Raw genomic sequence first — 13,492 nt, 5'->3', positions numbered from 1 at the left:
ACGCTGGCTCCTGTATTTTTAGTCTCTGTGTGAAACTGAGGGAACTATGTGAGGGGAAACCTTAGCTGGGAGGGTTGGGGGGGATGTTTTGTGCCTTCATGTAGTTAGTATACATACTTCATGGATGTATACATCTTCCAATAGTCCAACATGAGTGAATAAAGATTAATACAAAGCCATTGAGAGCAGGGTAGAATGTGTTCCTCTTCCTGGTTCTAAATGTTATTTTTAGGTATTTAACTACCGGTATGTCACACACAAAAGAAACAATGACACTCCTTGGTGTGACACAGAATGGCAGTACATACTTACTATATTTGTTTTTGTTGGTTAACCCCCAGGTTGCCAGGAACAGGTAAGACTCCCTTTGGGTGAAACATTTATTCTATGCTCAAATGGCAAATTCTGCACTGTTACAACACCAAAATCATGCCACCCAATAGCAAAAATGATCATTAACTCTACTGTAGATTATTGTAAAACTTGGCACTCCTGTTGGCCTACACTTCACTCAGTGTTGACTGTCACTTTCCACATGAATATAGTAAATTAAAGAACCATGGATTACTGTTTGCTACTCTATTAAGTAAAATTACATCCACTTCAGCTCTCTTCTCATCGAGAAATGACAATAATCAGCTGAACAAAAATCTTGTTCAACACCTGTTATATGGGTGCTTTCTGCTGCCTAAGATGTTCAGATGGAAGATCCTGCAGCTTCGGTCTGACTCATCAACATATTCTGCTCACATCATGCTGGTGTTTTGGGTTGCAGTGATGCATGGCCAACTCTTGTTGACTTTGGATTTAGACTGGTTACAACTACAACATGGTGAAAACAAGAAAAGCTGAAGGAGTGTAAAACTCTGCAGCTGCAGAGCTGAAACATTTGATAGGTTTTGGATTTAGTAGAGTTTCTTTATTGTGTCACCAGCTCGAGTGTGTTTCTGTGCTGGGTCTGTTGGTCTCATCTCTGTGTGAGGCCCTGTTCTTGGCAGATGTCACACTGTGGCACCCCACAGAGCCATGCTTCCTCCTTTCTCTCACTTTCAGTCTCATGACAGCTCTGTTTGTCTGGCTGCTGCAACTATAGTCTGCAGCCTCCCAACCCCAACCTGTTTATTTCCTCTCCCTGTCTAGAGTTGCCCCATGGCTGGTTTGTTATTTTCCATTCCCGACCCCCAGTAAAGAGGATAAGGCTTGTGATTAATGCTAAGGCTGGATAAAGCTGGAACTAGCCGGGTGAAAGAGGCGGGCCTGACAGACCCAAACTCTTTGTTATTGGCTAAGCATGACATCATCCCCTTTGTTTGGCCACTGGCAGACTGCGGGTTGGGCACGTGCAGACTAGCTGTGTGGTGTTAGAGCCAGCTCACAACTAACCCCTCACACACACACCATTCTCTCTACCCCCCACATGCCTGAGCATCGCCAGGAGCCGCCTCAGCCAGCCAAGACACCAAAGGACACCATTGTGGCTCTTTGTTGAGGAAGTGAATGCAGGAAGCAGGAGAGCAGCATTGAGTGTATTGATGGATGGGCTGCTGCCTCCACCTCCTCCCCAGCTGCCTCCCACCTCACATCCCATCCCATTGAGATTTGATAGCCTGCATCTCCCAAGGCGCTGCACTCACTCTGTTTTATCGAAGCTCACAGTCCCTAAGTTAACTGAGCTGAATGAACATCCCTGTCCAGCACAGTCGCAATCAAAATGGTGTCCTCTTTCTTTTGCCTTTCATATCCAATCCCTTCATAACCCCTTTAATAATGGTCTCTCTTAATGTAGGTCAGAGAGAGCTGGATTCTGTAGTTTATGGTGGAGGACCTCTGCTGGGAGGGAGACAGAACAGGCTAAGTTGAGATGGGGCTTCCTTGTGCCTTCTCTGACAGGCTGGTTCCTTTGCTTAAGCCTAGATAATCCCTACTGCTGTGATGGTGACAGTCAGCCAGCAGGCCGGACAGACGGACCAGAGGTTTCCACAACCAGCAACTAGCTAAGGGAAGCGTATGGATGCTGCAGTTCTGATGTGTGTAACTCGTAGGGTCAACTACCATTGTGACACATGTTACTTTTTGAATATTTCTTGTATTTCGTGTTAGTTTCTGTGATATAGGGAACAACTAGAACCATAAATTCCTCCGTGATTGTGCTTTTTTAATGTAATCCCAAAAATCCGATTACAGGCCCCGAACGAGTGGATGAGTCATCAGCCATGTGGGTTTGATCCTTGTACATTTTATGCCAGTTTTTTGGTAATATTATTTGTTTCCACAGACAAAATTGAGTTGGATATGAGAAGTGCACAGATTTTACACAGAAGATGATTTATATTAAATTAGGAGTCAAACTAATGCTGGAAAGAGTACTGACAAATATTGACTGATACATTTAGTTCTAGTTTAATTTATTCTCTTTATTCACTTACTTAAAATTTGATTTAGGGATGTAAATCCGTACATTAATTAGTCAACCAAAAGAAAATAACAATGTCATCAAGATCAAGTTTGGAAGAGGAATTAGTCATTTAGACAAACTACTTGAGAAATCCCCAACTTTCCATTTCAGTTTCAAATTCAGGTGTTACTTCTCTCTCCTGTTTCTGCAGAGCGCACAAGCAGTTTGAGGACGACAAACTGCTTTGCTGGGCAAATTTACGCTTCAACTCATTTCTGTTTCATTGGAGAAACTACAGAATCAGCCAGATCTGGGCCATACAAGCGTGTCCAGTGTCAAGTCTTAATGACAACACTCACATAGCAAGTAGTAAAGTGTTAAATCTGTAATTACACTCAAATGCGTCTGCATGTGTTGTGATACCAGCATATAAGATAATGAACAGAAGCCTGATTATTGTTGTTTGGTATAATGGCCACGTAGCACTAAAGCAGGCCAGGCAAGGGGTCTGTGATCTTGTCTGTGATCTTAATTGCTGGATTGGCTGAGTGCCCTGCTGAACAGAGAGACAACATGTGACCAACTAATGCATTTATACAATGAAGAAGATCTCCATCAGTTCCACTGATGCCACACCATATGTTGTGTTTATCCTCCTTGCAAAGGAGACAGTAGGTGGCTGTAATGACACACGATGGGCAATTTTCAGACTCGAGTATTATTCACTACATTTTTGTTAAAAAAAAAACATTTCTTTGTGCCTCTTATGACCAGGTTCATTGTCCTGCAAGACAAACTTGAGAACATATGAGTCCAAAAAGGAAGTTTTTTTAAGAATATTTCACTTCTTAGAAAGCCTTAAAGCTCCTTTCCTTAACATTTAGAGGATTTGATCAGCTGCCACTTAGATACTGCTGGGTCATTTAACTTAGTAAGTAAAGAAAATACTCTTCAATTGAGCCCCAGACATGCCTTATATCCTATAACCTATGAAGTCAACTGGGACCACTCAACAGCTTTTGACACCGCCACTGCAAGGCAAGTGGGGATCCGGGGGGGGGGGGGCATAACATTCTGTGCACAGACATTTCCAGCATCTCGAGTACAAGGTTTCGAAATGAAGGACAACACACAAGCCTTTCATGTGTCATATGGCTTTACACCAGCAGAACTGAGATTAGTTGACTCACAGCGTGAATATTTTTTTTTTCCACCAGATCAACCAGAGGGCAAACACCGGGAATTTACAGCATGTTTCATTCATAGTTTTCCTTCTGCTAAGTTTAAACAAAGACGTTATAGCCAGCGTTTTTTTTCTTAAGAGCTGCATATGTCATGCGTTTGCTTTGACTTGGTCACGCAGTGACTTTAAAGACACCACTGTTTGACACCAGCACACACATTCTCTGTCAGGATTTGGACATAGTAGAGCACCACAAAATTTAAATAATGTTTTTTGAACATTTATGTTTAGATTTGTTTTCTGAAATGTGGTAATGCTTCAGAGGTAGTTGCAGAATATAAAATGTGGTGCACATTACCGAAAAATCTTGGAGGTCTTTATAGAAAACAGTTTAGTCTGCACATGAGAGACGAGGAATGTGCATACTTTGATTTTAAGTGAACATGTTTTAATCTAATCTGAATGTGCAGCCTTTGTGTGTGCGTGTGTGTCTGGGTCTTAAAGGTCCCCTGACATGAGGCGTTAAGGTGTGACCAGATGAAGGCAGCACATATCTGTGTGAAATGATCAGTGATGACCTCACACTGCACATGCACAAAGATATCAGGGACTTTCACCACGTTGTAACATCTACACGTCCTGGTCTTAATCACACAGACACACAAATGTAACACTGTGCTTTCAAGGACTTTCCAGCGATGATATTAATTCTTCATCCCATAAAACGTCAACTCATTTCTCAAAATGATCCTAATTCTTGATCATGAACCTGTGTTTATCTTTGTGTTATTGTATATTGTTATCTCTGCTTTTTTGTGTTGGTCCTCATTGGGATAGAAGTACAACATTTTCATGACACACTACTCACACCTACTGAAGCAAACATGGAAGTGGCAGCTGTCGGTGCCAGTCAGTGACATCATCTCACCCAAGGGTGGTGTCTTTACAGGGGTGAGAGGGGTAGCTTGTGTGGTGGAGTCATAAACTTACAGATACACTTCTTGGAGAGGCCACTGGCAGCTGCATGCAGCAGGTCCCCTGAAAGCCTGTAATGTACAATATGTACTGGAGTGTCATAAGATGAGTGTTTTGGGAGTTTCCAACCCCACAGTCAGATCTGTTCCAGATTGACATGATAATTGTGAAATAGTTTGTGAAATAAAGTAAATAAATAGATAGGTAAAAAGGTTTATGTATGCTTCATTCTGTGCTGTTCTGGATCAGTGTAACGGGCATGGACTCGGACACAGATGCATCCTCTTTTAAAAAAAGATTTAACATCCAATTGATGAACTCCGTATACCTCAGAATTTAGTGTTAAGTGAAGAGGGTTCATGCTGCAGTCATCTTGTTTTCCGTGGAACACTCTGAGAGGACCCAGACTGTGCTTTAGGAATGTTGGGCCATTTTTAGACTGTTTATGCTAATGTTGTGTCACACACCAGCTCACGCAGAAACACACACACTTTCCCGCTCAGCATTGACCTTGTCACTGGTCAGTCGTGTTACTTAAGACTGAAGAAACCATGTTTCACTTTCCTGTGCAAGGTCTGGTGCTACTCCTAGTTATGTCTCTACTATTCAGCAGTTATCTTGTGTTGCTATGCAAACAGATATCTTTGGTTCATAGTGTGTGTGTGTGTGTGTGTGTGTGTTTTTGTGTACAAACTGTCCCTACTAAGGAGCATTGACAGTAAGGCCAGGCCTTGACATGCAGCCCTGTATCTGACCTTGTTTTTCTCTCACTCATCACATATTTTATAACATCCAGGGACGTCTGGTCATCTCTTGCCCTGTGCCTTCATTATTTATATTTCACTTTAACAGTTTTTTGTAAAATCTCACATTTAACACAAATGTAAAAACTTGGGTTTCTCTTCTAATTTCTTTTTTTATTTCCTCCCCTCTTCCTCTGCAAAGAACAGCAGAAAAATGACGTCTTCTCTGGGACCGCTCCTTGTTTATGCCCTGCTATGACGCCAGCCTCCATTTCCTTTTAGAGAAAGCTTGGATGCTGCAGGATTCAAGCATTTGGTCTGCCAGCATCACTGTATTTACCCTTCTCTTTCTTTTTAACATTTCATCCTTCAACTTTCCCTCCAATCCCCTTTCTAATCGTACCTCCTGTCCACTAATTTATTTTTTCTTTTTTTTTTCTGGCATGGCAAGTCCTTGTTTACACTGCCTGCAGAGTGCATGCATCAGAAAGTCTGGGCAAGCACTTATAGTAGTACTGATGCTGGAGCACTGCAGTGGGATGAGAGATCTGTACGACTGCTGCAGTCTGACAGTCAACTCCAGCCCTAGGTCACTGACCTCTAACACTGCACCAAAATCTGTTCATCTCACAGATTTATCAGGATTTAACCTGCAGTTTTAACCTGTCAGTAAAAGAAAATCAACAACAAAGGCCGTACTCTGCCATATGGTCTGTCACTCAGACTCTCTAAATATAGAGGCTGCATAGGAGGGAGATGGTAGACATTTAATTCCCTCCTCTTCACAAAGAAAATTTAAATAAATATGCAAATTAAGTTATGTTCCTGAACATCACCTTAACACTACTAACAGTGCTAGTTGATGAGTCCAGAGATTAAAATAGGATTTTTCAAATAGTACACAACAGGGAGTTTTTTTCCCCACTCTAGAAATTAAACTTTTATCATTGTGCAGCAGATAAACAAGACCATAGAGCCGGTTGAGCTGTGTGTTTGTACATTTGTGCTGTGCATGTATGTACAGTTAAAGGCCTTTAATCCTCTGGCATTGAGATCAGACTCCCAAAATAGATCTTATCCCATTAGGATTAATAGTCAAAATTACCCACAGTTTGTAAATGGGGAGGGGGGTTGGGGGGTTTGAGAAAGAAAGAGACATGATGATGAGTATCTGTGGAGGAAAAGTAAGAAATGTGTGCTTATGGATGGGTAAAGAACATACCAACAGAACATAGACACAGTGTGTTTCAAATGTGCAGCATTTTATTTTTGTCTCTCTGAGAAATTCATGCAAATGCCTGCCAAGTTCTCTCTACAAGCTGGTCCTATTTTATCTGATTGTTCTCGTCTAAATGAATAAATTCTGTCCTCGATGTTATCACAGACTGTGTGTTCATGAAAAACTGTAATCTTAGTAGTCAGAGAATCTTTCTTTCATCTTTTATAAAAGACACCAAAGAAAAAGAACCTTGCACTAAGTTTTCTCATGATCAATGCGACACATCAGGTGCTTTTATGTCAGCAGTGACGTTGGAGGTGGGCAGGAGGAGCAAAGTCAGATTTTACTAGACCAGAGTATCTCGCTATCAGACTTCACAGATTGACCTTGTCCTGTCTAAATCACCTGTCTGGCTGTCTTCCAAACCTCTCTGCTACAGCTGCTCTGTAAGCGGAAACGTAATCAGTCACACATTTCATATGCACCGTGGTGCTGTGTGTACCATGAGCAGCCTTGAAAATATGCAGTTGTGTCTTAAGAGTGACCATTGAGTGGCTCATCTCGATGAGTTTATTAAGCAACTGTAATCTCTTTGTCTCCTGACGTGTTCTGTTTCTTCCCTACACTTTTTTCCCACCTCAGTTCACTCCTCCCTCCTTTCCTCTTCTACATTTTTGTCTTGCATCTCACCTCTGCCATCCCCTCCCCGACTACTCCACCACCCACCCCCTCTCCATCCTTTCCTCCACTCAGCGTGCTCTCCTCTCCCCTCCCTCTCCTCTCTCCTGTCCAGTGGCGGTTTAGTGATGCAGTGATTCTTAGCTGCAGTAGGCGCTGCCTCATGGTCATGTGACCAAAGCCTGCCTGACAACATGGGGGAACAACACAGCCTGGCTGGATTGTGTGCAGCCACATGCACGTGCTCACGCTCCCCCATGCAAGCACTCACGCACATGAAGCAAAGACACATCAGCGCATGCTCGTATTCTCTCCTTTTATCACAATCTGACAGAAACGGCATCACTTGGGAGCTCACGCCCTCCACTATGTAACCGTCTTTTATAACGCTGCTTATATTACCCACCGTAACAGCAACCAACCATCTCAGCAGCATCTGAGTTGAGTGATTCTCAGCCCTTGCATTATTTATAATCCTATGCTGCATCTTCATAACTTACTCAAGCTAGTATTTATTGTCAAGACAGCCAGCTATGTTGTGAGAGTTAATTTTCTTTTTCTTGTTGCTGCTTCCTTGTGACTGAGAGTCACAAGGCTCATTTATCATCAAAGTGTCATCATTACTTCTATCTATGCTCAGCATTACTCAGCCAATAGAAGCTATTCATAACGGTTCAGGTGAAATACATAACATATGCTTCCTACATGCATGAGTTCTCTAGTCCCCTCCTCAAGATACCAATCAGATGCTTAGAGAAACATTAATTTAGACTGAAATTTACTTCCTTGTTGGCAGTGAATTGTTATCATAGTTTCCACTGCAGTGCTGAATAATGAACTCTCCTCTCTTCCTTGTTGTTTACCCTTTGTGCAGGTGGAGCTGGGCAGGAAGCAGGAAGTGGTGGTTTATGACCAGAGTTCCAAGGAGGCAGGGCATCTGTCCAAAGACGGCTTTGTGCACATTCTAATGGGAAAGTTGGAGGGAACCTTCCACAAAGTCTCCCTGCTCACCGGTACGTGAAAGTGTGTGAATGCGTGTCTATATTTGTAGATGTTGTGTGTTGATCATGTGCTGGATGGTGGTGGTGTGAACAAAGCCTGCTCTCTTCAGTACAGAAGATTTTTACATGTGAAAGCATCTATTTTTGTGCGTGCTTCTCCATCCCTGTGGCACGGTGAGCAGGTGCACTGTTTCATTGCTCGGTTTAACCAGCAGATGTCACTGCAGCAGGTTTGTCACAGTCACATAATACCTGTTATTCCTCATTTCTTATCTCTACTAGTAGTTTAACTTTAGTAGTGTCAGGATCACAGGTGCTTGTGAAGGTAAGAGGGGAAGAAGAAAGTATAAAAACATTCTCCCTTAATACAAAGTCTCTCTGATGACTCTTTGATGTTTGAGCTTCTCTGGAGTGGTTTTCTTACCCAGCATCACTGCAGTAATGTGAAGCTTAATTTTCAATCCTCTGGTCTTATTTACCAGACTTATTATCCTGTCATACTGTCACCCAAGCACACTAAGACTTATAATTGAGCTCTAGCAGGCCTGTTAATAGGATCCTTGGGTTAATATCAGCCTGATTGTGGTGGCCACAACTTTTTAAGGGACGGCATAACACACACATTCACCCACAAAGGCTTATGAATCCGTCCCAGATGTGTCAGCGGAGAGAGTGTAATCTGCCTCAGTCAGGATTGGAAATGAGATGGGCAGAGGCAAGCTGGTCGGTTAAATCTCTACTCTGTTCTCTGCATCCCCGCATCCTTTTCTCATCCTCTCAGTTTGCCGCTGGGAGATTAGAGCTTTTTCATGAGTCATTCATGGATGCTGAGGATTGCCTCAAAGAAACTCAGAATCTAAAATTAGTTGCAGTCACAGAGATATACTGAGCACATGCCAAGGGTGAGCACGTCCTTATGGTGTAAAGTCACACAGTTTGTCTCCGTTTGCCTCCTAAAGCCAGGATTTTCCTCCTCCACTTCTCTGATCAGACATTTTGTTACTGAAACTCTACCTGTCAGCAGTTCCCTTCTCTTCCTCCTTATCAGTCTCCACAGCTCATTCTTTCTGCGTGTCTTCAGGAGAAAAAAAATGAGTCACACCTCTTCCATTTCTGTCCCTGCTTCTCTGCTGTTTCCACGACAACAGTGGCAGAGAATATTCCCCAGAAGGACTCAGCCAATAGCATTTGCTGTTGTTTGGGTGCTTGTACTATTTGGGTCAGTGGAGCTTGCAGCCAGTGCCTGTGCATACATAATGTTTCAGTGTATTTTTGTATGGGAGTGTGTGGGTAAATGAAGAGCTCTGCGTGGACACGTGCACGTGCTTGCATGCATTATAAAATCATGTGAAAAGAGTTGCAGGAGCAGTTGTGTGTCAGAGGATGCTGCAGAGTTTTCATGAAGTGATGATGAGTGAAAGATGTGACTGGATGTACTGAGAGAATTGTACCCAGAGTAAATAAAGAGAAAACTTATCAATTCATGTTTTTTCCTTCAGAAAGAGATCTTATTTCTTAAATCTTTGCCTGAACAGTTTTCCGAGGTCATGGAAGTTTTGTGAAGGGAATTTTTAGGGCTTTTGAAAAGACAGTCATGGAAATCTGACCACACTTGCACACTTTATGTTCACGTTTGCACAAATATATAGATGTGCTGCTCTCTCCTCACACAGAGTGAAATGATTTTGAGTATTCAACCAACACAGATGGACTTGGGTTCAGCCCTGCATCAACCTTGCTGATGATGTCACAACAGTTGCAGAACCATATTCAGAACTGTGCTCTAGGTTATTTGAATTTGACATCAGACGGACTACAACAGAAAGCTAATTGGATGCTTCTCCAATTTTCATCTTTGTTCTTTCGTGCAAGTTCTGCCCACACGAGCACCGAAGTTAAGGTTGGTGACATAAAACCATGACATGGTAATGAGAGCCACAGTAGTGAATAAAAGGTTGAAAATAAATGACTGACACTTTAAAAGTGCTGGAAGTTTCTCCTTTCCTTTCATTAAGGGTTGTCTGGTGTGTTTTATGATGAAGGAGATATTAAAGGAGACATTTTATCTACTTTCATTTCACCAGCTCTTTTTATGGCTGCCTCATAGAGCCTTCCAGGTCATTTCACTGAGTTGGAAACTTTCTTATGCACCAAAGACTGTTCGATGTAATAATTTGTAAGATTTATAAGAATAGTTTATTTATCCACCATAAATTAAATAGCAGAAATAGATAAAACTTTAAGTAACAATACTCCCCGCTCACATTTGGAAAAAAACAAGTAATAATTCTCTATCTATTTGCTCCTTCGTTCATCCCATTATCCCGTCCTCCCCCAGCCTCCTTCTTTTCCACTTCCCCTCTGCTGGATCTCTGATTTATGATACTAATAATTCCTCCGATGACTTCATATCTGACTTGACGACTTATTTTCAGCCTCACATGTTCACACCACTCAAGCACACACTGTTTACACTCCAGCATTTCTGCAGATCAAAACAAGAGGTAATGTGAGATTGGAAAGGACGGAGGGTCAGATATAGAGAGGACATGGAAAGAATCTTAAATGAAATGGATACAATGAATTATAGTATATTTACAAAGTTTAATGTTTAATGGGGCAGGGATTATTTGAGGTCTTTCTGCAAATGCTATTTTTGTTGCAGCTTGTCAGCAGATTTGAGCACATTCTTGCAGTGACACACTTTTATTTTGAACTAATGTATATTGACTTACACTTAGCATAAACCAGGGGAATTAATTACCGGAACTGGGAGATGGCAGATAAGCTGCTTAAATGGCACGTTACACATCCCAAGTGCATGTACTTGTACTTGGGATGTGCGTATTGATCCAAAAACAATCAGTGAATCCCTCTTGGGTTTCTCTCGATTCACCAAATAATCAATAACACTGGTTCACATAAACAGTGTTTCTTAAATGTGCATGATGTCATTCGACCGCGTCCCAGTTTGTATCATTGTTTTTGAATGAAACAAGTAATCTGGGTCCTGACTGTCTCTCACTGTGTAATTACTTTGAGATATGTTTTTGCTCAGGATGTGGTTGTTGTGGCAGTTGGAAAATGTTAGCATGTGAATATGCATGTGAATCTATGAGTTCACAATGGTTCAGTATGCATGAGCATTTCGTTAATTGTGTGAAACTTTTGGTGAGAAACGAATTTCTCCCAGGACAGCCATATTTATACCACAGTGGTGATCTCACTCACTTGGATCTCAGGCCGATGTGTCTTGCCTTTTTCAGAGTTGGGATTTTATGTGTGTGTGTGTAGAGGAGGAGAACATCATTTGGTTGGAGCCAGCTGCCTCCCGAGTGAGTCTAAAGTTTGCGTGTTTCCCACCAATCTGAAACCACAAAGCCAAAGCAAAGACAACACTGAACACTGCCCACTAGTGTGGAGGTAGGTGGTATGTTAGCTGATGCCAGCATCTGCATCACAGCAGCTCTCATGTAGGTCTGCCAGGGTGAAACATTTTGAAGCTGGCGTTTGTAACTTATGTTTCAGTTTTAACAAATGAAGCTGCAGAGACAGAATCAAAAAGAGTGTGTGGAAAATACATTTCTGGATGCATTTTAATCAAGAAAGGCACGTTTTGTTGAAAGTAGAAATTAGGGAATAAAAAATTAAATGAATAACAGTTTTAAAAATGTCTGACAAGACAGGTAGGCCATGGGAGAGGAAGGAAAGGTGTGGGCTTCATCCATCTAATGTGTGTGGGAGGGTCTGCAGATGTGCAAGATTGCTCCTAATCTTTCCCGGCGCCATCTGTCAGTGTTTTTCATGGGATTATTAAAGCGTCACATCACAGGGTCAAAAAGACAAAAAAGGGATAAGGGACACCGAGGGAAAGGAGGTAGAGCTGAGGAGTGAAAGCATGTGTCTACTTTATCTTTAGTGGTGAGACTTGAGGGCAGCAGGAAACTGCCACCCGGGTACTTATTTTACTTACAGACCACAGTTGCCATGAATCAGTCCCGGTTACTTCATCAACACAAACTGCATTGACAAATATTTAGACAGGGGTCTAGTTTATATTGGTAAATGTAGAACCATTTGCTGGTTTAAATTAGAGGATTTTCTGTTTTTTTATGTCATGATACCAGTATGTTTGTGTTAGCCTTAACAAAAACAACTTGAAAATGTCTTCATGAGCTCCTTCGAAGTTTGCAGAGCATCGTTCGCTATTCTCAGACATCTGTGAGAAGCTTTTTAAATGAATTTAATTAATTAATTCATTGAAAAAAAATCATTTCTTTGAAGCGTCATGTCCATGTGATGTACTTCAGATTCACAAGAATGTGCTCATGTCTAACCTTTGACTTCTACTTCTTAGAAAAAACAGGCTTGATGAATTCTGAGCACCTTCACATTCCATAGTAATTATCAGCCAGGTCTAATAAAATTTGGTATGTGTTGTTCTTTCACACTAAAAGGTGACAAAAGCAATTGCACTCATCAACGTCATCTAGATTTACTCCTTTTTTTTTTTTTCTTCTAGTGTTGTCCCTGGTGCGCTCAGCCTCAAAGGATTTATGTGTCAGAAGATATTCAGTCATTTTGAAAGAACCTTATTATTATCATGGCTTATTTTCAGTTTGATTTATGAGCTGGAAATGATTTACTCTAATGACTGTATGTATTGCACAAAATGTCGTGCTTGTTTCTGAAACTTAGAACACACTTTGATTTATTTACAGCCTGTGATGACACTGTCAGTCTGCCAAATCAATGCAAAAGCACAAGATGAGACACGGTGGTGACGTACTGATGGCAGGTATTTAGAGATGAAAGGTCCCTCTCCCTAATTTCCTTTGGCTCAAACAGACTAAAAATACACAGCCAGGCGCTGCTGGGTACTGCAGGGCTCCCATGAGAGCAGGTTAAGGTGTGACTGCATAGATGGAGACACAAAGGTCAATTCAGTTATATGTCACTCTGCTGCTCTGGTGTACAATAGGGTGGTGACCCATGTGTATAAATGTGTGCGCGTGAGCATCACAGAGAAGCTGAGGAGGTGAGGTAATCATAGGAGGCCAAATCTCACAATGCAGCCGTTCACAGAGACATTCCAATGAGCTACATAAGAAGGTCTGTTTGTGTCCGTGTGTGTGTGAATGTATCTATGCATTTGTGTGTGCTTTTCTGTATGAATATGTGCATAATGAAGTAGTGTGTGTGCGTGCGCGCATGAGGCAACGCTTGAGAATGCATGTGTGATAGAAACAAAAAAGACAGAGGGACGAGAGCTGTTGAGGAGATGAGGTAATGCTCCTC

General features: G+C 41.8%; 1 protein-coding gene across 3 annotated transcripts in view; it reads left to right on the top strand.

Annotated features, from left to right (window-relative positions):
* The window catches only part of dusp8a (dual specificity phosphatase 8a), a 41,018-nt gene that overhangs the window by 7,422 nt on the left and 20,104 nt on the right, over positions 1 to 13,492 (top strand). For all 3 annotated transcript variants that reach the window (XM_072385488.1, XM_072385487.1, XM_072385489.1), the window contains exon 3: positions 8,068 to 8,206. In XM_072385488.1, coding sequence (XP_072241589.1) covers positions 8,068 to 8,206 — 139 coding nt within the window. The remainder of the gene's footprint in view (positions 1 to 8,067; positions 8,207 to 13,492) is intronic.

This window comes from Leuresthes tenuis, unplaced genomic scaffold, assembly GCF_036924035.1.
Source record: "Leuresthes tenuis unplaced genomic scaffold, fLeuTen1.0.hap1 SCAF_5, whole genome shotgun sequence".
NCBI classification, from domain to species: Eukaryota; Metazoa; Chordata; class Actinopteri; order Atheriniformes; family Atherinopsidae; genus Leuresthes; species Leuresthes tenuis.
The sequence above is the reverse complement of the archived record's forward strand: the minus strand, read 5'-3'. Positions and strand labels throughout refer to the sequence as shown.